Source organism: Pongo pygmaeus, chromosome 2 (assembly GCF_028885625.2).
Source record: "Pongo pygmaeus isolate AG05252 chromosome 2, NHGRI_mPonPyg2-v2.0_pri, whole genome shotgun sequence".
Classification (NCBI taxonomy): domain Eukaryota; kingdom Metazoa; phylum Chordata; class Mammalia; order Primates; family Hominidae; genus Pongo; species Pongo pygmaeus.
In genome coordinates this window covers 188370363-188395350 of record NC_085930.1, presented here as the reverse complement: position 1 = coordinate 188395350, position 24988 = coordinate 188370363, and the positions used below count along the sequence as shown (strand labels likewise).

Sequence of the window (24988 nt, the reverse complement as noted above, 5' to 3'; positions counted from 1 at the left end):
GGAGAATTGCTTAAACCCAGGAGGTGGAGGTTGCAGTGAGCTGAGATCGCACCACTACACTCTAGCCTGGGGGACAGAGCAAGACTCTGTCTCTCTTAAAAAAAACAACAACAAAAAAAACTCCTAGATTTGATAAATGAATTCAGTAAAGTCTCAGGTTACAAAATCAGTGTACATAAATCAGCAGCATTGCTATACACCAACAACAACCAAGCTGAGAATCAAATTAAGAACACAAGCCCTTTTAGCTTCAAAAAAATACCTAGGAATATACTTAACCAAGGGGGTGAAAGATCTATTCAAGGAAAACTACAAAACACTACCACCACCATTTTTCACAGAATTAGAAAAAAAATCCTAAAATTCATATAAAACCCACCAAAAAGAGTCTGAATAGCCAAAGCAAGACTAAGCAAACAGAACAAATCTGGAGGCATCACATTACTGGACTTCAAATTATACCAGAAAACTATAATTACCAAAACAGCAGATACACACAAAAGCACACACAGACCAATGGAACAGAATGGAGAACCCAGAAATAAAGCCAAAAACTTACAACGAACTGATCTTAGACATGTAAAAACATAAATTGGAGAAAGGACATCCTGTTTAATAAATAGTGGTGGGAAAACTAGCTAGCCACATGTGAAAGAATGAAACTGGATCCCTGTCTCTCACCTTATACAAAAATCAACTCAAGATGGATCGAAGACTTAAATCTAAGACCTGAAACCATAAAAATTCTAGAAGATAACTTAGGAAAAACTCTTTTAGACACTGGCCTAGGCAAATAATAAATGACTAAGACCCCAAAAGCAAATGCAACAAAAACAAACAAAATAAATGGGACCTAATTAAATTAAAAAGCCTCTGCATAACAAAAGAAAGAATCATCAAAGTTAACAGACAACCCATAGAATGGGAGAAAATATTCCCAAACTATGCATCCGACAAAGGACTAATATCCAGAATCTATAAGGAACTCAAATCAGCAAGAAACAAAGAATCCCATCAAAAAGTGGGTTAAAGCGGGATGCAGTGGCTCAAGCCTGTAATCCCAGCACTTAGGGAGGCTGAGGCAGGTGGATCACCTGCAGTCAGGAATTCAAGGCCAGCCTGACCAACATGGTGAAATCCCGTCTCTACTAAAAATTCAAAAATTAGCCGTGAGTGGTGGCATGTGCCTGTAGTCCCAGCTACTTGGGAGGCTGAGGCAGGAGAATCGCTTTGAACCCAGGAGGTGGAGGTTGCGGTGAGCTGAGATCATGCCATTGTACTCCAGCCTGGGCAACAAGAGTGAGACTCCGTCTCAAAAAAAAAAAAAAAAAAAGTGGGCTAAGGACATGAATAGACAATTCTCAAAAGAAGATATATAAATGGTCAATAAACATGAAAAAAATGCGCAACATCATTAATCATCAGGGAAATGCAAATTAAAACCACAATGAGATACCACCTTACTCCTGCAAGAATGGCCGTAATTAAAAAGTCAAAAAACAACAGATGTTGACATGGATGTGGTGAAATGAGAACGCTTATACACTCCTGGTGGGAATGTAAATTAGTACAGCCTCTATGGAAAACAGTATGGAGATTTCTTAAAGAACTAAAAGTAGATCTACCATTTGGTCCAGGAATCCCTCTACCCAGAGGAAAAGAAGTCATTATATCAAAAAGGCATCTGCATGCATATCATATGTTTATTGCAGCACAATTCACAATTGCAAAGATATGAAACCAACGTTAAGTACCCACTGACCAATGAGTGGATAAAGAAAGTGTACATATACACCACAGAATACTACTCCGCCACAGAAAAGAATGAAATAATGTCTTTTGCAGCAACTGGGATGGAGCTGGAGGCCAGGAATGGAAAACCTGAAAATACAGTATGTTCTCACTTGTAAGTGGGAGCTAAGCTATAGGTATACAAAGGCATACAGAGTGATATAATGGACTACGGAGACTCAGAAGGGAGAGGGTGGGAAGAACAGTGAGGGATAAAAAAGTATATATTGGGGGCAAAGCACACTACTTGGGTTACAGGTGTGCTAAAATCTCAGACTTTACCACTATTGAATTCATCCATGTAATCAAAAACCATGTGTACCCCAAAAGCTATTGAAATAAAATAAAATAAAAAACAAAAAATGGTTTTTGCTAAAGTGGTAAAAGAACTTCTATTATTTTATTTTATTTGATACAGGGTCTCACTCTGTTGCCCAGGTTGGAGTACAGAGGCGTGATCATGGCTCACTGCAACCTCAACCTCCTGGGCTCAAGTGATCCTCCCATCTCAGCCTCCTGAGTAGCTGGGACTACAGTGCATGCCACCACGCCTGGCTACTTTTTAAATTTTTTTGTAGACATGAGTTCTTACTATGCTACCCAGGCTGGTTTCAATTCCTGAGCTCAAGTGATCCTCCAGCCTCGGCCTCCCAAAGAGTTGGGATTACAGGTATGAACCACCACACCCAGCCAACATTTATTATTTTGAAATTGCTTGAAAAATATTGATTGTTTCTAACAGAGCAGCCAGAACTCTTTATTTTGTGTTTTTAATTTCTCGAGCTCACCTCTCAAATTCTCTTGTCTTTGTGCATTCTTGGGCTCCTTTACTAATCACTATTAAGAAATCCTGTGTCAAAACAAATGGCACACGTTCTCGTTTATAACCAAATTTTTTCTTCTTGTGATCCAAAAAGTGTCCAAAATCTATATGAAACAGCTTTCAAAAATAAGAAATTATGTTATAGTTTGATATATGCAGATACAAAATGTCTTGAATAAATTAAGAATACCAAAACATTTTAAACAGAGAAAACCATTACTTGTCCATCGTCTTTCACCATGATGTTACTATTGTGACGATCTCCAATTCCCAAAATGAAGGTAGCTACACAATATCCAGCACATGAACGTGTAAACAGGTCAATGGCTGCATCATATCTACAAAGAATAAACACCTCATGAGTAGTATGGAAATATAGAGTGATTCAGGCCAACTTGAGAAAAGAAAACAGGGTGCAAGTTTCTATTTAAACAATGAAAACAATCACTGACAAGGAATAAGGAAATTATGTCCAAAGATTTTGAGACTGTGAAGTTTTCATGGGTTTCTAAGGAAATTTCCAGATGTTCCCTGACCAAAGCATAATTCTTATCATAGTGAAAAAATACTTAGCATGTCATTAAAATTATTTTTTCTAATCATTTTAACAATGAATTAGAAATAAAATTTTGAATGTGCAATATTCATTTGTTTTAAAAAGAATAAGCAATAACAATACATTTTAGATAATACATAAAATGAATGTTTAAGATTTTACCAAATTAAAAGTAATTATAATCATTTAAATCCATTAACATCAAATATTTCAAAGGTTGAGCATATTTTTTTCCATAGAAAGTACAATTGTTTTCTCTGATCTAACTCAGAGGAATACACAAACACCGACAGACTCATCTAACAAAAACTTAGATTAACATAGGAAGAAAGAATAATACAACTTACATTTCTCCTTTGTTCTTGTCTTTGAGCCACTGATGTAGTGTGTGGCTGTTGAACTGCAGTGCACCTTTCAAGCCGCCTTTGCACTGAATTTGCATAATAGTGTGAGAATTTCGCACCACCTCAATAAGTCCCACACAGTCACCGATTGACAGACAACCATAAGGTAACATTCTGAAAAAGGAGTAACACATTTACAATTAAATGATGGAATTTTAAAATAGCAAATATTTTACTGGCTAAAACATGAGTATTTTATTAGTAAATTTGTCATGCATGACCTTTACTGCCTTTCCCCAATTTTAATTTTCTTTTTTATGGTGTGATAAACATACTCCTGGAATAATCCTCAAAATTACCTGTCATCATTTATTATAACCTTCAACTGAGAAAGCGCTGTATTTTTATCAGAAAAGAATTAAGAAAATTATTGTGGCAATTAAAATTTTACAAACATTTATGATTTTAAAAATATGCGTGAATTTAAAGATGTTTAATTGACATTGAAAAAAAACTGTAGGGCAGGAGTTCTCAATTTTGGCCTCAGGCCTCCTTTACACTTGTAGAAATTACTGAGGACTCCAAAGAGCTTTTAGTTATGTGAATTACATCTACTGATATTAGAAATTGAAATAGGGAAAATAAAAATTTTAAATATTTACTAATTCATTTAAAAGCAACAAACTATGACATGTTAATATAAATAACGTATTTCATGAAACAAAAAATGCATTTAAAAAATTTAGTGAGAAGACTGAAATTCCTTCACATTTAAAAAATTTTTTAAATGTCTGGCTTCATAGTACCCAGCTGGATTCTCATATATGCTTTTGTATGCAATCTAATGCAATGTTTTAATTAAAGTATAAAAAGAAAATCTGGCCTCACAAAGATAGGTAGGTAGAAAAAGAAGGAGTATTATAATAGACTTCAGATAATTGTGATATTTTTCTTTGGTACTATTCTAAAACCTGACAAGATAAGTTTCTTAAGTTGCAAAATGTAATCTAAAACCGTATCAATAAACTTTTCATACTCAGTTACATTAAAATCAATTTGTCTTTCTTGCCTTTTAATGGATCTCTTACCCATACATGATTTTATAGTATCCTGCATGGTCATTTGTAGATGTTCCAAATGTTGATACTTTTCACTATACCATACTAAAAAACCACAATTGTTAATATTACCAAGAATCTCATCAGAAAGATGTTAAGTTTAGGGACTCTTATTAGGTTCAGTGGCAGATACTGAAAATTAGAATTTTCAAAATTCTAATTTTGAATTTCTAATGAAATTTTTGTTGCAAGCTTGAATTTTATTATTGGCAACAAATACTGTCACAGTTGTTTTCTTCAAAGAGACAGGCACATATTGTTCATTTTCAAGAAAATGTCTGCCAAATATCCATGTCTGAATAACCATAGCTTGCCTACTAGTTATTTAAGTAAAAATTGTGTTCCATAAAAACAGCAGCTAGTTCAGCTCACAACTCAAATAATCCCACAAATGTTTCCCTTTGATACAACCATAATACTTGAGATGTGGCACAAATGCTTTTTAGGGTACCTCTCATTTATTCACATAGAAAATTAAATAGGACACGTAGTCAAGGGTGCAGATGTGAGGATTTAAAGAGACAATGAAAAAAGCACCTAACATTCAGATTGACATGTAAGTACCCAAAGTTTGGTTTTCCATGCTCTGTTCTTCTCATAAGCTACTCTCCATTCTTTCCACCTTTCCTTTACTTCTTAAATTCCTAATACAGTCTATACTTATCTTCATTTTCTTACTTAATTCCTTGTAGCCTAGCTTCTACACCTACCACTCTAGTGAGTAAACTCTTAAAACTAATGATGAGTCACTAAATCCAAGTGCTTTTTCACAGGCCTTATTCTTTTAACCCCCTTGAAGCCCTTGGCCCTACAAATTGTCAATCACTTCCTCTAGTACTCCTACTTCTTTTGATGACTTCTCCTACACAATCTTTTCTTCTACCTGCCCTCGTAAATAGGGAAATGTCTTAAGGTTGTACTCCTGCTCATTCTTTCTTATGTTTTTATCACTGTTGAACATGTTCACAGTTTACAGAATTCAATTGTCTTCTAAGTCTTGTTATTAAAAAAAAGAAGCAGGGTTAAAATAAATCCCATTCTGAATTATAGTTTTGCCAAGTATAAATAAAAATGCTGTTATGATTTTACTTAAATAATTTTAATCTAAAGTTAAACTTGAAATAAAATTTTTACTTACATTTACTTAAGTTAAAAAATATTCAGAAAATACAAGACTAAAAAACCATTAATATTTCTAATCATCTTAACTTCAGATGCTTTTTTGCAAAGTCATTAGTTTATAATTAAACAATGTAATTAACGAGCGTTACACAGTTATCTCCTTTACTCTTTCTTAGCTCTACAATCTTTTTTACAGTCTATTCCTTTGGGGGACATGGTAGTAGTGGCATGTGGATCTCTCATGACACAGGAAATTATACCAAAAAATGAAATTTGATTCATATAACATTAACCGTCTTTGGAAAGCAGCAGGGGTTAAGCAGTGTATCAGGAGTTACAAATTTGAAGTTGATGACAATTTTGTGCCTTAGCAGGTCACCTGAAATGTCCACTTTCTTCTTTGCAATAAAAGGGTACAACTATTTGTCACTGACACATTTTTGTATACTAGCTACTCTTAAAATTTATAAGAGGCATACAAATAAGCCCTTGTCTGGTGTTACCTGCAATTCGTACTAAATGTACCCTGTTGTTACAGCTAGACTTGACTCTATGTCCACTTATAGGCCAAAGTACTTTGGACAGAGTGGGCTTTGCCTGAATGACTATGGATTTGCAAAAAGACAAGTCAGGTAAGGAAGAACATTTTAGAAGCAACAATGACTAGGAGAAGATGAAGCATGACAGAAAACTTGGTGATAATACTGATATTGTGGAAAGTTGGGTAGAAACCAACAGACTGGTAAAAACTCTAAGATTAGCTGGTTGCATAATGTTGCAAAACTGATTCCAATATTTGAGGATTTATACAGTTTTAGAATTAGAAAATTCCCATTATGAAACTTTCTTTTAAACTCTTAACTTCTGAATGAAAACAGGGGTCTTTTGTGTCTCCTTTGTCTTGTTCCTAATGGTGACACTCCAGAGGCAGTAGCAGAGTGTTTATTCGCTTATTAGCTCTTTTTACTTAGCTGAATATAATTTAGCTATTCTAAGTAAGAGGAGGATATGTCAAAGTACTATAGTGTAATCAACTATTGATAATTACTACTGCATACATTTCTTTTTAGACAGATGCCTCTATATGCTTCTATAATTATTAATAGTTCACTTTTTCAGGATAACTTTCAACATACAGGTTGCCTTACTGGTTACCTACCGAAGATCAAGACCTTGATTTTGCCAGATATTTTCCATAATACGAATAATTTGAAGTGTTAGCATATCTTGCCGTAAATCTGAAATTCAAATAATATGTATCACCATTTAATGCCACAGATGCAAATTTGGGGATCACGCCATCACATGGTTTTCAAATGAAAAACAAATACAGCTATATTTACTCTTCAAAAGAAACTACATGAAAGCAATATTCTGATTTCTTTTCAAAAAATTTATAAATGAGTGTATATGTCCACTCAAAGCCTTTACGTAGCTTTATTAATTTATTTATAATTTTTTGAGATGGGGTCTTGCTAGGTTGCCCAGGCTGGTCTAAAACTCCTGGGCCCAAGTAATCCTCCAGAGCAGCTGGGATCACAAGCATGCACCACTACAAATGGCTCTTAATATTCTGATTCTTAAATCCACTTTTAAAGTCTTTGCATAAACATATTTGAATAACAATGTAGGATAAGTGAGCATGCATCTCACAAAAATTTTTAATTAAAGCATTTATAGTAATTATTTTTCTGAATCCTTAAATTTGAACATATGTTTATATTAAAATATTGGGATCAACAGAATTCATGTCATTTCCTATTGAAAACCCATCAATGATCCTCCTTCACTCCCCCCATAGCCTTTTCCTCCATATAAGTACCTTCTTTCATATGGTTCCTGAGCAGACTACACTTTTCCTTTGCACCATGCTTGTAATTTTATTTTTGTAATTATTCATTTAATGTCCCTCTTTTCTCTGTTAGGCTGTAAGCTCCAAGAGGGCAGGGATTCTGTTTTCTTCACTGCTAAAACCCCAGGGCCTAGCACATAGAATATTTATGGAATGAATGGATACTCACACAGCTAAGCAAATGATAATTAGAAACTGATTAAAAAAAAACCAAAACAACAACAAAAAATACTTCTCTACACAGGTCCACGGGAGGGGGGTTGGAAGCAGGGAACAGGAAAAAGAAAAAACAAAAAACTGATTTCAGGACTTCTGATCTAAACCTAGTACTTCTTTTCTTTTCATTGATTATACATGCATATTTCAAAGGTCAAGACATCTGATAAATATTACATATTTTATCATGTGTATATTCCTTAAATGGCTTTCAATAGTTTTCATGGTTCATAAATATCCTGTGTATAAAAAGAGCTAAATTCATGCATCATAAGCTCATTAATACTCTTCCTTACCATCCCCATTTTTAAAGATGATCTCATTGTTCTGAAACAGTAACTCTGACATGATGTCTGGGTTCTCCCAATTCAACCACAGTGGCCTTTTTGCAGAGGACATAATTCGACACTCTTCAAGCCTTTAAAATAGTTAAAAACTTTACTAGGTACTTTTGCTTTATTATTCTTTTACCCTCAAATTTATTTTAAAATATAAATACAATATAGCTTTTTGACGTGTTACAAAGATTTAAAACTTTCTCCTCAATTTTTATTCAGGAATCCATTTCTAAAGAGTATAAAAAAAAACTAAGAGTTATATAGTTGCATATGAATTTCCAACAAATATATAGAGATATATCATTAGTTTTACAGATATTACATTTCCATTTCTTATCCTATGGTAACAGAAATTCTGGCCATAGAAGGTTTTAAACTGTATTATTTAAGTAGTAAAAACTCATTCTGAATAAAGGCAGTACTGAACTTAAGACAATTTACCACTCTTATTTTGAGGGTAGGAGAATGAGAGAGAGAAGCATAGATTACTAAACATTCTAATTATAACAGACATTTTGACTTTTCTCAAGATTTTATCCAGAAAAGGTATTTATTTAAATACATCAATGAAACCCCCAAGAAAGTACCTGAGGTTTCCTAGTTGATGAGCAGGGTTTAGAGGAGACAGAAAGCCCTGTAGAGCATCCATGAAATCTGGTCGCCTCATTTGCTCAACTAAAAACTTCATCTGTACCTGATTAAAAAAAGGATAGTCACAGAAAGAAACTGACTTAATAAAAGATAAAACTAACTGCTAATCTCTTTCACACATGAGAAACTCAGTACTGTACAGTCTCTGAATCTACATCCTAGACTGGCTGCCTTCTAATTAAGAGGGTTTCTACAACACAGAGCAGCAACACTCAGGAGACAGAAGCAAGACTGGCAGCACTGTGTACCCCTTCCTGTAAGAAGATGAAATCTGCTTGGTGACAGTGGCAATGCTTTTGGCTGTAGAGCAGGGCTAGTCAACCGGCAGGTCAGCTGCCAGTTTTTGTAAATCGAGTTGTATTAGAATATAGCTACACCCATTCATTACATATTGGCTGCTTTTACGAGAATAGCAGAGTTGAATAGTTAAGACAGAGACCACATGGGCCTGGGAAAGTCTAAAACAGTTACTATCTGGCCCTTTAAGAAAATTTGCTGATCTGTGTTCTAGAGGAAAAACTAAGGAGACCATGTTATATTAGCTTAATAACCTTACTTTTAGGCTTTTAAGAAAACACAGCATTCATACTCTTTTTGTTGGGTGAAAGTGGTCTAGTGAGGCTAAAAGAAATTGTTGGGAAAAGGACTTGTAAAAACATTTGTTACATGGAGTCTCATACTATATTCAGGTTTTAGTATGTGGCTACAAAACAATATCCCTTTAAATCAATTCAAATCAGAGCCCAGACTGCTGAGTTATCACGCAATGGCTGGGATTTTATTTTAGCAAACTTTCACCTATTAAAAATATAAAATGTGAGTGGGGGAAAAAGTGGTTAGGAGCTAGGAATTAATAATAAATTAATTTTCATGCTGGAATTTAAATAATCAAGCTTTTTTTCTTCTTGTTATATACAAATGAATAGTTAGAAAATCTAGTCATCACTGACTAGATAGCTCTTGTTCAAGGCATTTCTATCACTGACAACTCTAATGTTAGCACAATACTTCATGTATTTTATCACTCATTGTTACAACAAAACACAAAGCCACTCAAAGTAATTGCTCTTGTTTCTATGACTGCAATCTTAGTTCCCTATCAAAATCTCATTTAAGCCAATAATGATCTGAGTAATGAATTTCATGTTCCTAATTAATCCACTGTATCGTAGTCAATTTGTGATATAAAAACTCCAGCTTAGAAGAAATGCCTATACAGATGGTCTCCAACTTACAATGGTTTTGACTTACTATTTTTCAACTTTGTGATGGTGTGAAAGCAACATGCATTCAGAAATTATACGTCAAATTTTGAACTTTTATCTCTTCCTACATGCATTCAGTAGAAACTATACGTCAAATTTTAAACTTTTATCTCTTCCTGGGCTAGTGATATGCAACACAGTATTTTCTTGAGATGCTGGGTAGCAGCAGCAAGCCGCAGCTCCCAGTCAGCCATGCAGTCACGAGGGTAAACGACCAATACTCTACAGTGTACTGTGTGGCCAGCATTTTTTGGATACTGTGTTTTGTGTTTTCACATCCCATCACATCAACAAAATGCCCATTTTTGCCTGTAAGATATTTTCAACTTATGATGTGTTTATCAGGATATAACCCTGTAATAAGTTGAGGAACATCTGTATTTACAAATGTATCTAAAATTTAGTTTCTTTTTTCTCAGCTCAGTTACAATATATAAATACAATAAATTTTGTTCTTCCAGGGCAATCTAGTCCCTTCTTGCTCATAAATTCCAGTATCAGAAAAAGTACAATTGTTTTCTAACATCTTATATTTGAATTTATATATCACACTTCAATAAAATCAACTCACACTGTATGACATTTACATTAATACAATAACTTTAATTTTTTTTTTCCTTCAAGTACTAGTAATGAAGATGTTGGAAAAATTCATTCAGTACTGCTAACTTACATTCTGTGTCCTTTGGGGACTCACTAATATATGATTTTTTTTTTTTTCCTTTTACTAGAGGTGAGGAATGAGCTTCCTTTTAATTGTAAGAGGTGGTGAATTTAGGATGTGTTGGATTGGATTGAATAAAGAATAGGGTGTAGGAAAAGGTCATAAAAAAGTTTACATTGGGCTAGGCACAGTGGCTCATGCCTGTAATTCCAGCACTTTGGAAGGCCGAGGTGGGCAGACTGCTTGAGCTCAGGAATTGGAGACCAGCCTGGGCAACAAAGCGAAACAGTCTCTACTAAAAGTAGAAAAATTAGCTGGGAGTGGTGGCATGCTCCTATAGTCCCAGCTACTCAGGAGGCTGAGGTGGGAGGATGGCTTGAACCCAGGAGGTCAAGGCTGCAGTGAGCCGAAATTGCACCACTGCATTCCAGGCTGGGCAAAAAAGGCAGACCCTGTCTCCACAAAAAAAAAAAAAAAAAAAAAGTTTACATTGTATTTCCTACTCTTAGTTATACTAAGCTAGACAGCAGATGACTAGTGTGTGATATATTTACTGAGTGACTCGAAATCCATTTTAAACTTGGAAATGTAAAAACTAACATCTTTCCCCTCATTTTCAGGGTCATTACTGAGAGACAATAAATGACAGAATAAGGAAATAATCACTGTAAATACTTAGGGACCTGAATAAGAGAAAGGAAGGGAAAGTAAAGAGATCTAACATTTATTGGGCACCTTCTATGTTCCAAGGATTGTGATAGGTTCTTTGCATATCTCATGTAATTTAATTCTCACAATGGCCTTACGAAGCAGGTATTATTCCCATTTTACAGACAAAGAAAATGAGTCTTGAGAGCCTGCATAACGTGTCTAACACTATACAGCTGAGAGGCAGTGGAACCTGGTTCCAAATCCTAATCTGCTTGATTCCAAGGACCATGATCTGTATATACACTGGGCTTCTAAACAACTCTGCCCCACTGCAGTGAAAAGAGTCTCAAACACAAACTAGAGTCACACACCTTTTGTGTTTCATCCTTCTTCTCCTGTTTGAGAATGTCAGTTAAGTTAATGAGCTTTTCCATTGCCTCGACTTGCCTATTCAGGTGCTTCAAATACATCCCACATGCACGACAATAGGACTCCAAAAGCAAGCCAAACCTCTGGCTAACTGTTTTATTGTGCATCTCAGATCTAAAAGAATCGTGCAAAATTAAAAAAATACATATATAGTCTTAAATCAGTATACAAATAATCTTTGCTAAACAATTTAAACACTCATTTTTGAAATCCAATAAATGTTACAATCATACTAATAATAAAATTATTCAAAACCTGTAATTTAGAAGCAAAACCACCATGAGTTTCAGGTAGTTCCTGAATATGTGATTAAATAAACATCTAGTTTTTAGGTTTATTTCAACTAGTTTTCATTGACTAATCTCAGTACAAGATATAAAAACATGAAAAAAGGAAATTGAGCACAAAAATAATCAAATGAAGAGGGAGGGAACAAAGCACTCAGTGAATGCTGTTTGACTCTTCTGACACACGCCTATGCTTCTTGTTTTCAACTTAACTTCTGGGTTCCATTTTTAAATTTTAACACTTAAAATATCATATTAGATATAAATTTGTTTCTAAATTTATGAAAAATTATATGGTTTATGACCTGTAACTTTTGAGTACTAGATATATCACATTCTACAAAACATTTTTTATTCTTAATTAGCTTGTTTTTCAGTAAGAACCACGGGAGTTTGACATTATTGTTCTGAATTTCAAGGTAAAATATTTTTTTCTTTTTTTGGGGATATTTTAATCCATACACACAGTGAAACCTACAGCAATATTCATCTGGACCTAGAAAATTTTACTTAAGTAGAACAAAAATCTTTAAAAATATTTAAGCTCTCATTCATGACTAAAATTTAGTTTTGAATTTATTACTTTTTAAATTTCAAAGAGCAAAAGTTGAGAAGCTCATCACTGGTACAAAATACTTTTAGTATGGAAAACTCTTCCAGCCAAACATAAACAAAAGTATATAAGTAATACATATTTATAAATCTATTAAGAAAGCAAGTAATATGTACCTTAAGAATTTAATGGGAAAATAATTAGACTTACTTTAAATGCCAAAAGAAAAAGTGCCCAATCCTTTGATTAGTCAATGCTTTCTTAAGTAAAAATCTCACAAGCAAGTTATCCAAATATTGTTCATATTTTAGGACCTAGGTGATTCAAAAAAAAAAACAAATCAGGGTCAGTTTCTGCATGGCCAATCTAAAGAAAATTTTTTCAGAAAGAAAGTGGATATTACTGGTAATAATTTTATTTTTAAGGATAAAACTAGTTAGTGCAGTAGGTTTTTTTAAAGGAAGTTGTATGGATCTAGAATAAATTATTGTAATTAAACATTATTTACTATTTTACATTATTTTACCTGTACTAGCTGAATTAAATACTGAGAAAGTTTGTCATCTGTTAAATATTTTTCCAAGCACCGAACAGCAAAACCTCGAACCATAGGATCTGGGTAATTACAGTCCAGAAGTTCCATAGCCTGTTCAGGTTTGATTGGAGGCCAATCTTTTACCAAGCAATACATCTGTGTATGAGAAAGACAATAAATCATATTTAAAGGGGAAAGATAGTTGTGAATGAGCCATCTAAAACACTGCCTTAACTTCTGATTTTAAAATTAGTCTAGATAAATAATCTCCTTAGAATTTACAGTTCTAATTAGTTTTATCTATGGAAATAATGTTAAGGGTGTTTTTTCTACACTATATTACTATTATTAGTCTATTTCATTTATTTATGCGGACTTTCTGAGAGAAAACAATTTAAGTGACATACCAATTTGTACAACAGTTATCTAGTAATCTCAAACATACATTTACCTGGGCTACTTCATCTCTAGAATTCCATTTAACAGACAGAAGCAATTTGGGTAGAATTTCGGGGATAGTTACACAATAGTGTCTGTGTGGGAGAAATAAAATAAACATAAACATTCTTGCATGCTATTCAAAAGGTTTACATGTCTAACTTCTCCATATGCAATCTTCTTAAGAAGTCCCAAACTTCGTACATCACTAGCTTTTTTAAAATTCAAAAGACATCAGTGTTTAACACTATAGTTGGAAATATATTTACATATATACTTAAGCACAGTTATAATGGCAAAGAACACAAAAGGAAAATGCAAATGGATTATAAGTACTTAAATTTAGTTAAAAGTTGAGAAAAATTATGAATATATGTTATACCACTCTTCATATAGCTCATATTTTTCACCTACTTATGCAACATGAATGCATCACAGAATCACCACTTCTACTGTGGTTACTGGACAAAATTTATGTCTTAATGGACTTTCTGCAGAAATGCACTGCAACTGGTTTATTTAAATATGCCCGTATCACCAACAGCAGGGTAATTTCTTCATAAATGAAAATAAGGCATTATACTATTTGAAGAAACGTAAGAAAAAAGAAAAATGAAAGGGAACCCCTAAAAATTCTAATATCTAGACCAACTAAATCACATCTAAATTGACCTAAAACTACTAGAATATTTTAAACAATCCTAAAGAAAGTCATATCAGGAATTCAGAGTAAGAAAAAGCATTTAATGTGCCAACTACCAATGTAGTATGATTTTCTATAAATATCAATTTACAGCCATTGTTTTTAAAAAGGCAATGTTTATCGTTTAAAAATCATGTAAATTCTGCTTTATTTATTCTAATAGGTATGGTAAAAACATGCTGAGATCAGCCAAAGTCAGTTATTTTTTCTGTAATAAAGAAAAAGAAACAGAGAATCTCCGTTTTAGCACTTACCTGTGGCTCCATAGAAAATCTTTCTCCTGCTCAGTGATTTCAGAGAGAGGATCTCGTGTAGAAATTGCTTTGAGCTGTTCTTTGTCATTTTCCCTTAATTCATTGTCTCTAGCTAGTCTGTTACTCTGTAAAATAAAATAATATATAGCTTTCTTTGTCATATTTTTCCCCTCTGGATTCACAGATGATTTACAAAAAAAGCAAATAAGTTTTCAATAAATTTTACATTGCTAATTAACTGTTGTAAAATAATTTATTCTCATTGCAAGACTTTATTTTCAGAGACAGGAAAGAACCAATCTAAGACATAATATTTGTGGAACAAATCCAGTAATTTATTTGGTTAATATTACACCAGTCACAGAATAGTAACTGCTGAAGTTAGCCAACAACAAGACCAGATTAGGATACTAGAAGATGATAGTGAACAATTTACTTTTCCTCCTGATGAGGATCTTATTAACTTATCTGTGAATGTTTTTGATATAGAGAATAAGAAACACTAAAATGATAAAATGTACACTCTTCCATGTTCTTTGCCTGAACAGATCCTTATGATCACTGCAAGGCTTTTAAATTTAAAAAGTAAAAACCAGTAAGAAAAAAAGAATGAAGAAACACCCCCATTAAAACACTGTATCCTGAATATTAGAAAACTAAAAATAACATTTTTTTGTATAATTCCAAGCAATGTATATTCCCTGCAAATATAGCTATATTAACTGTGTAATGAATAATGAGTACATATTAATGTATTATGCAAAACAAATATAAACCCCTTAGGATGGGTTACATATATTTTTAAAGGGCTAAAAATGAAAGCAGACATCCATGCCACTTGGTTTCTATGTGTTTATATGCTGTTAACTTATTCAGCAGCATGAAGAAATATTACTGGCACATATTTGTTCAACAAGTATTTATTAAATATGTACTATGTACTTTGTTTTGTTCTTGCTGTTGGGATTACAAAATAGTAAAAGACCCTGCACTAACAGAGCCTCTGTTATAGTGGGAAATCAAATAAATTAAAATATTGGAAAATTGATATAATGTACTCTGGATGGTGTAACGAGAATGACTGAGAACATAGTATTTGTGATTCAAGTAACAAGAAGGAACCTTTATCCACACTAAGATTTGGGAAAGACTACTGCAGATGGAGAAAACACTGTAAGCCTTCCTCCCACCCCGGAAATAACTAGTTTGGTGTGAAGGAAGAAAGCCAGTGAGCCTGATGGGCAATAGACAAGGGAAAGAAGAAATGTAAGCTGAATTCAGACCATGTAAAATTTGCAGAACAGGGTATAAAGTTGGGATTTTAATTTATTGACAGCTATTTAAAGAATGAATACCATGATTTGATTTATATTTCATAAAGATTATTATGGCTTCTCTGTGGAAGGAGGGAGAGGTTATTCCAATAGTCCAGGAAAGAGATAATACATACTCAATCCTCAATTTACCAGGAAAAGAAGCTGCTAGTGTTTATTTACTTATTTTTATTTGTTTACATTTTAAATGTAAAATAACTTACAGAAGAATAAAGTGATGGGGAAAACAATTTTATTAAACATTTTAATAAGAATTTAAATATTATAAAACCAAATTCTTATCTACATTTTCCTGGTTTTGAAGATAAATATATCATTGTCAAACTAGAAACTACATTGTCAAAATGCAGTATTTTTGAAAATTCTGACGGCTCATAACTGTTGAAGGAAAGGCCATCTTTTTTCCTCTGTAATTACAAAACATTTCTACTCTATAAATGCCAATCAGAATGATCAACTCAAGGAGTTATTTTATTTCTACATCATTTTTTTCATTCTAGTCACATTTGCATACACAGCTACCTTCGGCATTTGTCCATTTAAAAAGTGTATCAGGTAAATTTTTAAAGTAGATTTAGAGGTTCAAGAAAATTTTTAAAAAAATTTTGGTGCATATAATAAAAGATGAAAAGAATATTGTAAAACATGAGGCTGTTCAGGTTCTTGTCACAAAATATTGTGTGATGAAGTCATTCTGGTGGAATGACTAACTGAATGTGAATACAAATTTCCTTTTTGTGTTTATAAATACTATCAAATTTCCTTTTTGTTGTTAGAAATATATTCTTTACTCATCATTATCTTGAGTTTGAGAAGACTTAAGATAACTGAGAGACAGTTTAGGTATTGTCATCTGACATTTCATTTATATAATAAACTTCACCATGATTAGAGTTTAGAGTAGTGGTTCTCAACTAGGGTGATTTTGTGTCCCCTTGACCACCCAGGAACCTTGGCTAATGTCTGGAGACATTTTTGATAGCCATAACTTAGCAGGATGGCACTACTGGCCTGCAGTAGGGTAGAGGACAGGGATGCTAAACATCCTGGATTGCACACACAGGATGGCTCCTACAACAAAGAATTATTTGGTGCAAAATGTCAATAGTGCTGAGGTTGGGAAACTCTGCTCTAGGCTGCTACTATCTATCTGCATTCATATTATGATTTGTCTAATGCTTGTGAAATATCTTCCTTGGTCAGTTTTCATCTGTCATCATTCTGGGTGAAAAGTGAAAAATTCTGAATTCTCAAGTGTCCAATGAAAGCCTGAAAGAAACCAACCAACCAAACAAAAAAATTACAAAGACAGTGTCTGCAGACTTCTTCTATACTTCTGGAAAGATGATGCAAGACACTGGGCAATGCAATAAGAAAACAAGGATGATGTAACGTGATGATTTACTTCACTATTTTATTATCCTTCTAGGCTATTCTATCCTTTTATATTTTCATATTATTTTAGTCTTTTTTAGCATAGTTGGAAATAATGAATATGGATAAAATAATTTCTAGGATGATGAATAGTAAAATATTTAAGATACAGAAAAACTAAGATCCCATGTTGTCTTAGATTTACAAAAGTTTCCAATAGATACAAACTGTAACTGAAAAATAGAAGTTTTATTCTACTATAAAATAAGCAAATTTCTTTTCTTTGAAATAAAAGTTCTTTTAAGAAAGAATACAGTCATCAAATATCAATCCTTACAAAGAGAACTGCTCAAAAAAGAGACTCGTATCTTTTAAATGCAGAAAAATATATATGCAGAAAAGATAATTCGTTTTCCTAAAAGTAGTGGTAAACGTCTTACTGAGAACACAGCTATGAATCAATAAATTTCCTAAGTGCAATATACCAGGCTGCCTCTTGATGCTGCTGTTACTGTTAATGGGATAGGGGTGTTTTGGACTTCTTGGCCCAAAATTCATTGGCTGGTTTATCTATAGCCAACAAGGCCAAAGAAAAAGTAATATATTTGGAAACACCAATGAACACAAACATCTTCTCTTGGCATTGACATCTTTGCCCTTGAGAAATCAGGGAGAGTTAATGGTTCTTGAACCTAGCTAATTATACTGTGGGTCGAAAGCTATGGCCAAGATTAGACAACTAGATCAATAATTAAATTCCATCTTACATACGCTCTTTCCTGAGGAACCTGGGATAACGTGGTGAAGACCTGGTGTTTTCTCTGCTTCCATGCTCAACTAACAATATATTTATGCAGGCATACCCTGTATTATTGTGCTTTGCTTTATCATACCTCACAGATATTGCATTTCCAACAAACTGAAGGTTTGTGGTGGTATCCCTATGTAAAGGAAGTCTCCTGGCACTATTTTTCCAAATGCATGTGCTCATTTTTTGTCTCTGTGTCACATTTTGGTAATTCTTATAATATTTCAAGTTTTTCATTATTATTATACATTATGATGATCTGTGATCAAAGATCAGTGATCTCTGATGTTACTCTGATGCAGTTGGGGGTGCCATGAGCCAATTAAGATGGTGAACTTAATTTGATAAGTGTTGCATGTTCCGACTTCTTCACCGACCAACCTTTGCTCATGATTTCTCCCTCCTCTCAGGACTCCCTATTCCCTGAGACACAACAATATTGAAATTAGGCCAATTAATAACCCTACAATGGCCTCTAAGTGTTCAAGTGACAGGAAGAGTGCCACGTCTCTTGCTTCACATCAAAAGCTAGAAATGATTAAGTTTAGTGAGAAATGCATGTCAAAAGCCATACAGGCCAAAGGCTAGGCCTCTGGTGCCAAACAGCCAAGTTGTGAATGCAAAGGAAAAGTTCCTGAAGAAAACTAAAAGTGCTACTTCAGTGAATGAAGTATAAGAAAACAAAACAGCCTTAATGCTGAAATGGACAAAGTTTTAGTGGTCTAGATAGAAGATCAAACCAGCCACAACTTTTCCTTAAGTCAAAGCCTAATCCAAAGCAAGGCCGTAACTCTTTTCAATTCTATGAATATTGAGAGAGACGAAGACGCTTCAGAGGAAAAGTTTGAAGCTAGCAGAGGTTGGTTTAAGAGGTTTAAAAAAGAATTTGTGAAGCAGCAAGTGCTGATGGAGAAGCTGCTGCAAGTTATCCAGAAGATCTAGCCAAGATAACTGATGAAGGTGGCTACACTAAGCAACAGATTTTCAATGTAAACAAAACAGTCTTATAATGGAAGAAGATGCCACCTAGGACTTTCACAGCTAGAGAAGAGAAGTTAATGCCTGGCTTCAAAGCTTCAATTCAGGCTGACTCTCTTGTTAGGGGCTAATGCAGCTGGTTAACTGTAACGTCAGGTTTTGAGAGGACTGACTCCAAATCTGAAAGAAGTTCTATTGTGGGTAAAATGCTATCAAATAGCATCACATGCTGCAAAGAAATCTTTCACAAAAGGAAGGGTCAATCAATGTGGCAAACTTCACTGTCGTCTTAAAGAAATTGCTGTAGCCACGCTAACGTTACTTCAGCAACCATCAGCTTGATAAGTCAGCAGCCATCAACACTGAGGCAAGACCCTCCACCAGCAAAAAGATTACAACTTGCTGAAGGCTTGGATGATCATCAGCATTTTTGAGCAATATATTTAAAGTATGTACGTTGTTGTGTTAGACATAAGGCTATCACACACTTTACAGATGACAGACTATTACACACTTTACAGATGACAGTATAATGTGAACAGAACTTTTATATGCACTGGGAAACCAAAACATTTGTGACTCTATTGTGATTTCTGCTTTAGTAAAGTGGTCTAGAGTCAAACTCACAATACCTCAGAGGTATAGCTGTACTTCAGTCTCAACTTCAAGGTTACTATCTCAGAGAGGTCTTTCCTGAACCCAATATATATATATATTTGCCTTTTCCCCACAAATCCTCAGTTAGTTATTCTTAGCTCACTATTGTTTTTTCCTTTCTGGCACTTAACGTGATTTATACAGTTGACCCTTGGACAATATAGGGGATAGGGGAACTGATCTCCTGTACAATTGAAAATCCATGTATAAATTTTGACTCCCCAAAAACTTAAAACTTAACTACAAATGCCTACTGTAGACTGGAAGTCTTAACAGAAATATAAACAGTTGATTAACACTTACTTGGTATATGTACTATACACTATATTCTTACAATAGAGTAAGACAGTGAAAATAAAATGTTATTAAGAAAATCATAAGGAAGAGAAAATTCATTTATAGTACTGTACTGTATTTACTGATACTATACATTTATTTTGTCTGTTGGCCGGGCATGATGGCTCACACCCGTAATCCTAGCACTTTGGGAGGTAGGGGAGGGAGGATCACTTGAGCTCAGGAGTTCGAGACCAGCCCAGGCAACACAGTGAGACCCCATCTCTCTCTCTCGTTTTTTGAGATGGAGTCTCACTCTGTTGCCCAGGCTGGAGTGCAGTGGCGCAATCTCGGCTCATTGCAACCTCCGTCTCCCAGGTTCAAGTGATTCTCCTGCCTCAGCCTCCTGAGTAGCTAACAGCCATGTGCCACAAAGCCCGGCTAATTTTTGTATTTTTAGTAGAGACGGGGTTTCACCATATTGGCCGGGCTGGTCTTGAACTCCTGACCTCGTGATCCACCCACCTCGGCCTCCCAAAATGCTAGGATTACAGGCGTGAGCCACCTACCCCATCTCTTATTGAAAAAAAAAAAGTTTGGCCAGGCGCGGTGGCTCACGCCTATAATCCCAGCACTTTGGGAGGCCGAGGCAGGCGGATCACATGAAGTCAGGAGTTCAAGACCAGCCTGACCAACATGGAGACACCCCGTCTCTACTAAAAATACAAAAATTAGCTGGGCATGGTGGGGCATGCCTGTAATCCCAGCTACTCGGGAGGCTGAGGCAGGCGGATCACTTGAACCCAGGAGGCGGAGGTTGCAGTGAGCCAAGATCGTGCCATTGCACTCTAGCCTGAGCAACGAGAGCAAAACTCTGTCTCAAAAAAACAAAAACAAACAAACAAATAGAAGTTTATGTTGTCTGTTTACAAGATTAGTTGTCTGTCTGAAATAAGGGCAACTGCAGCTGCAGACCTCAATATATGGTACACATCAAGCAATTCAACTTTTGCTTTTAACGTCATGACGTTTCTCTGCTTCTTGAGAGTACCTCCAGCATCACTAGAGGCACTCCTTACAGCCCCTCATAGTGTTATTCAGCGTTCACGGTATTGCACTAAACATGATGAAAAATATGCAAGAACTGTGAGAGATCACTTTTTACTGCAATAAACAATTTACTGAAGTGATGAAGTGCTCATGTAGAGATGATCAGCATTACATAGCGTTTTGTTTTGTTTTTGTTTTGTTTTGTTTTTTGAGATGGAGTCTTGCTCTGTCGCCCAGGCTGGAGTGCAATGGCGTGACCTCGGCTCACTGCAACCTCTGCCTCCCGGGTTCAAGCAATTCTCCTAACTTAGCCTCCCGAGTAGCTGGGATTACAGGCACATGCTACCACACCCGGCTTTTTGTATTTTTAGTAGAGACGGGATTTCACCATGTTTGCCAGGCTGGTTTTGAACTCTGACCTCAGGTGATTCACCCGCTTCGGCCTCCCAAAGTGCTAGGATTACAAGCATGAGCCACTGCGCCCAGCCTATATAGCATTTTAAGTGGATATATGCAATGCTTGAGCTTACTACAAAAGCAACAGGAGGTGGCTACGAAATTATTACAGTAGTACAGTATGTACTACAGTTAATTTTATGCAGATACAATTTAATACTGCATCTTTATATATGTTTGCATTTCTCTTGACTATGAGTGGTTTGGTACCATGTATGGTCTGTGTTTGTGTGTGTATGTTTTGAGAAATTTTAACTTTTTATAATAGATTTGTGTATATTTTATGGTCGTAAATGATAAAATAGACTTGTATCTATATATATTTTATGGATTCATGACATACCTAACTTCAATTTTTTTGATACTTCTAGACTATGTAGTTTGTCTCCAAGTTTTTTTCAAATTGTCACAAATCTCCAAATCCACACATAAGTAGAACAGTGTAGTTCATATCCATGTTGTTCAAGGGTCAACTGTAATCTTATATTTCTGCTTTTATCTGCTTAATGTCTATTTCCACAATTAGAGTGCATACTCAATGAAAGTCTGTTTAGTTCATGACTTTATTACCTAGTGCCTTTCCCAGTACTTCACGCATAGTTGGCATTCAATAAATATTTGTTAAATGAATGAAGGCAAGCTAGGGCTTTAAAAAAGCAGAGGTGCAGTAAAAATATTAGCATATAGAGAACTTAATTCTATTGCAATATTGGTCCTAGAGTTCATAGTATCTATGCCAGTAAAATATATGGATCCTTTTCCATAGAGAAAGTATCTACCTAAATCCACAGATTATGATTGATACTTAATAAACTCAGTGATTTGCCTTACCAGTCCTGCGTGGGAATAGCTAAATCCTGCTTCTCGGGATACAGACCAATTGGCATGCTCTTCAATCACTGACATATCTGGGAACTTTACCACACTGCTGAACCAGTCAAACTCCAACTCTAAGCATGGAGTTTCCTAAGAGATGGAAGAAAAGCTATTATATATACATAAGAGAGAAGGTTTGAATGCCATAAAAAATATCTAATTTATGATGATAAAAACCTTACTTTATTTGGATTTGATCCAGTAACACCAATAGGGTTCAGCAAATCTTCTAATCCATGAGGTACTGGCCAAAGATTCAAGGCCATTTTTCCAGATACTAGAGTGTCTGTGTAATCAAACAAGTTTATATTTCCCCATGCCAATGGACAGTGTTCCTTAAAAAACAAAGAAAAATATTCACTAGTCTAAATTATAAAACACATTTCAAAACACTTTTCTTCCCTAGAAAGGAAAATTCAACAATCATCTCTGTAATAATGGGAATATAATACCTAAAAAAAAAAAAAGCCCGTTCTTTCCTTTTTCCCCATTTGAAATTACATATATTTTAATTATAAATAGAAAATATGAACCAAAGCAAGCATGAGATATTTGCATACAATCCCTGTTATACAGTCACTTTGCATTTTTAAAAATGGTATCAATAAGAACTCAAAACATACTCATCATAAATTCCTGAAGCTCACCCAAGGTATTCTTCTATGATATTTATTACAAATTTAAAAATAGGTTTGATTTATTATTATTTTCTTAAATATAAAATAACATCCATTTTGTGAAAAAATTCAATCAGCGGTATAATCAGGAGTTTTTAAAGGTAAACATAATTGTTCCTTCTGAAATACTTTACCTCTTTAGCACCCTTTCGGCCTTTAACAGAGCAAATGGAAAGGCAAAGTCGAGCAGCACGAGGAAGATCAGGAATGTACATATCATAATTCAGCCATTCATTCCACCTATGTAAAATTTTAAAGAAAAAATAATATATCAAGAAAAGTCTTCATCAAAGTATATAAATGACTCCTACAAATCACCAAGAAAAAGATCAACCAAACGAAAAACAGGCAAGAGATTGACTGGAAAAGGCACTTTATAAGATCATATTCAAATAGTTAATAAACGTGAAAAGGGAGTCATTATTAGTCATACAGAAAACGAAAATTAAAATCTCATGGAGATATCACTATACATAAGAATGGCTAAACTATAAAGACTGATGATGCCAAGGGGTGGTAAGGTTATGCAGTAATAGGAAATCTCATACACTAAGAGTATCAGGGTATAATTTGTTACAACCAATTTGGAAAGCATAATCTAATAAAAGTGAGCATATGTATTCCCTGTGACCCAGCTCCAACTGTAGGAATAAAACCACAGAAATGTGTGCATTTGTTAAAAGCAGAAGACATGGGTATTTACTTTGTGACTGAACTATACAATTATGATTTGTATACTTTTATGCATGTGTGCTACATACGTCACTAAAAAACTTATTTATATTTATAATATATATATTATATAATATACTATATACATAATATAAATATATATTTATTATTTCTATATATTTCTATATATAATTTTGCTCATAAAAGTCAAACAGAAAAGGAAAATTAGACAAGGTAAAATGAGATTTCCTATTATGATTACATTTAGTTACTTTTATACAGAATATAGTTTTATCCAAAGGAATCCACTAAATAAATCAGTAGGTAAATAAAATGATGGATACAAAAAGTATTTGAATTGAAGAATAATTATTTTATAAAAGGTAGTAAAACTGCACATTCATAAGGGAAGAATAAAACACTGCTAGAAAAAGTGAACAAGATAAAAAATTATTCGAATTTTAATGATACATTCCCTCAATTTACTGGGTGCTACATGTGAAATTATGTCTGTCTTTGGTGAACATATTTGTAAAGAACCACATACAATAAACAGTTTTGTATTTTAAAAAAAAATTATAAAAATGGATAAAAAGTATGGGCTCAGAAATCAGACTGGAGTAGAATCTTACTTCTCCTTTTTCACTAAGTGTGTGACCCTTGCTTTGTCTTTTGCCTCCTCTATGAAATGGGACTAATAATAGTACCTACCCTCCTAAGGTTGATAACTATCTCATAAAATTAAATGAGATAACACAAGCAAAGGAATTAGAATAGCAATTGTCCCATGATAGAAGCTCATATGTTAGATAGTAACTTCAAAAACTTTTCAAATGTCTTCTTTATCATTCTGGTCTAATCTTGATTATAAATAAAATAATTCTTAATCAACAATAAAATAGTATAACAATTCTATTTTTAATTAGCCAACTAAGTAATAAACTTCATCAGTAAAATAAGTTCCATTTATTCTAGTATTTTTGCTCAAGTATGGATAAAGATTTTTAAAAATACGGTCTATTTATAGAAAAAAGACATTTAAAATGGGGAAATGTGGCAAGAATTCTAAAGGTAAAAGAAACAACAAATGTTATTATTATTTTTTAGAGATAGGGTGTTGCTATGTGCCCAGGCTGAAGTGCAGTGGCTAGTCACAGGCATGACCAAAGTGCATTATAGCTTTGAACTCCTGGGCTCAAGTGATCCTCTTGCCTCAGCCTCCCTTAGCCTCCTGAGTTGC

General features: G+C 34.2%; 1 protein-coding gene across 2 annotated transcripts in view; it reads right to left on the bottom strand.

Annotated features, from left to right (window-relative positions):
• The window catches only part of PIK3CA (phosphatidylinositol-4,5-bisphosphate 3-kinase catalytic subunit alpha), an 86401-nt gene that overhangs the window by 2022 nt on the left and 59391 nt on the right, over positions 1 to 24988 (bottom strand). For both annotated transcript variants that reach the window (XM_054483584.2, XM_063662448.1), the window contains exons 7-20: positions 23211 to 23316; positions 22582 to 22734; positions 22355 to 22489; positions 14591 to 14715; positions 13647 to 13728; positions 13187 to 13351; positions 12871 to 12974; positions 11763 to 11934; positions 8748 to 8854; positions 8119 to 8240; positions 6914 to 6992; positions 3518 to 3688; positions 2835 to 2952; positions 2580 to 2731 (exon numbers count right to left, since the gene is read on the bottom strand). In XM_054483584.2, coding sequence (XP_054339559.1) covers positions 2580 to 2731; positions 2835 to 2952; positions 3518 to 3688; positions 6914 to 6992; positions 8119 to 8240; positions 8748 to 8854; positions 11763 to 11934; positions 12871 to 12974; positions 13187 to 13351; positions 13647 to 13728; positions 14591 to 14715; positions 22355 to 22489; positions 22582 to 22734; positions 23211 to 23316 — 1791 coding nt within the window. The remainder of the gene's footprint in view (positions 1 to 2579; positions 2732 to 2834; positions 2953 to 3517; positions 3689 to 6913; positions 6993 to 8118; positions 8241 to 8747; positions 8855 to 11762; positions 11935 to 12870; positions 12975 to 13186; positions 13352 to 13646; positions 13729 to 14590; positions 14716 to 22354; positions 22490 to 22581; positions 22735 to 23210; positions 23317 to 24988) is intronic.